Here is a 1,556-nt window from a genome sequence, read left to right on the forward strand (position 1 = left end):
TACGGCTATCACACCTCGATCCGTATTCCCAGACTATAGAGAGCTAATAGACTATGACATTACTACCGCCCTCCCCTAGCCCTTTCCTCTAGCCGCCTTATCTTATACCCTATCTAAGCTATTCCCTATACCGTAGCTTTGGCGAACTAGGTATTACTAATAGGGAATAGGCAGAGGGTATTACTATAGCTCGCCCTCTTCCGGCTAGCCCTAAAAAACCCCTATTATCGTTAGGCGTTAAGGACTTATAGACTAGAGAGGACTAGCCTAGTATCCTCGCGTTTAACTCCTATTTACTCCGACTTAAAGGTAAGATAACTTATTCTACGCGGTAAGTAGGTATCCCGCTTATCAAAGCTGGAGCCTTGGAGGCCTCTCTTCGCGGGTTAACCGCTTACTACTATATATTCAGTCTATTACTACCTAAGAGTAAAATGCGCGTTTGGCCCGCCTTTTATCGCGGGAGATCGCTCCCTACTTTCTCCTCTCCTTAGAAGCCTCCCTCGACACCACCATCACCTACCTATAATGAGCTCGGGACCAGCTAATTTAGCTCCACCAGCCTCCATACCGCTCGAGATCTTGCCAGATCCGTCACCTAGTCCCTCTGACGATGATCACCGTGGTGACGGCGATTACGATGACGACGACGACGACGACGACGACGACGACGATGATGCGCGCAAGGCTCTCCTGAGACACTTTAACCGCAGAAGCAGTTCACGCGAGGTCTGCCTGTGCGAGTCAGAGATTGACGTTCCTCGGGAAGGAGACATGGACAGAATTACGTCCCTACTGCTTAATATATATCACTCAACAAGAGCCGCTCTAGCCTAGGTAGAGTGCCGTCTCTACCCTAGACTTATCTATTTTAACGAGGAGGGCTCAGTAGCCGCGGTACGCCTTGGATGCCTCTGTAGACTGGCTACTCTGATCGCAGAATGTAAGCATCCACTGGAAACTGGAGAGTGGCTCGAAATATCTCGACAGTTGGCAATCACGGCGCTCAAAATGAGCCTAAGAAGAAGTGTATTGTTCGTAGAACTCGCGAGCCTCGCCGCTAGCATACCGATCTCAAAATTTGCCCTTATATACGATGTAGCCCTCTGTTGACCTCCTAGTTCCGATGTCCGATAGTACATCTACCGCTATCTCTTGAAGATCAAAGCCCTGGCCGTCTACCCGGCTCTCGGTAAAGTAGTGGAAGCCTTTTGGCACGAATTAGTGCCGAACGTCCGACAGCTCGTCGACGGCTTTCTCGAAAGCCTCCCTCAGTCCCTCCAAAGAGGCGAAGGCAGCTAGGTCGCGGTGATCCTCACCGCCATTTGTAGTACGCCTAGGAGAATCTAAGAGCGGGTCAAGGGCTGTCACCTCTGGGCCCAGGCGCTATCTATAGCCTTAGAGATGGGCCCTTATAATGAAGAGTTACTATATATTCTGGTTACGTTATCCGCTATGGTCAGATCCCCGCGTGATTCTTTGTTTTAGTGGGTGCGGTGGAATAACCTTACTAGGTTCGTGAGTCAATTACGTGACGAGGATATAGTGAGATTAGT

General features: G+C 49.8%; 1 protein-coding gene across 1 annotated transcript; it reads left to right on the forward strand.

The window, feature by feature from the left end:
- Positions 1 to 528: 528 nt before the first annotated feature.
- Positions 529 to 1,302, forward strand: PV07_06413 (uncharacterized protein; the record flags this gene model as incomplete). The annotated part of the gene is made up of 2 exons (XM_016393391.1): positions 529 to 729; positions 1,138 to 1,302. The coding sequence occupies 2 exons, from the start codon at positions 529 to 531 to the stop codon at positions 1,300 to 1,302; spliced, it is 366 nt and encodes a 121-aa protein (XP_016250910.1).
- Positions 1,303 to 1,556: the final 254 nt, after the last annotated feature.

The sequence above is a fragment of the Cladophialophora immunda genome (assembly GCF_000835495.1).
Source record: "Cladophialophora immunda strain CBS 83496 unplaced genomic scaffold supercont1.3, whole genome shotgun sequence".
NCBI classification, from domain to species: Eukaryota; Fungi; Ascomycota; class Eurotiomycetes; order Chaetothyriales; family Herpotrichiellaceae; genus Cladophialophora; species Cladophialophora immunda.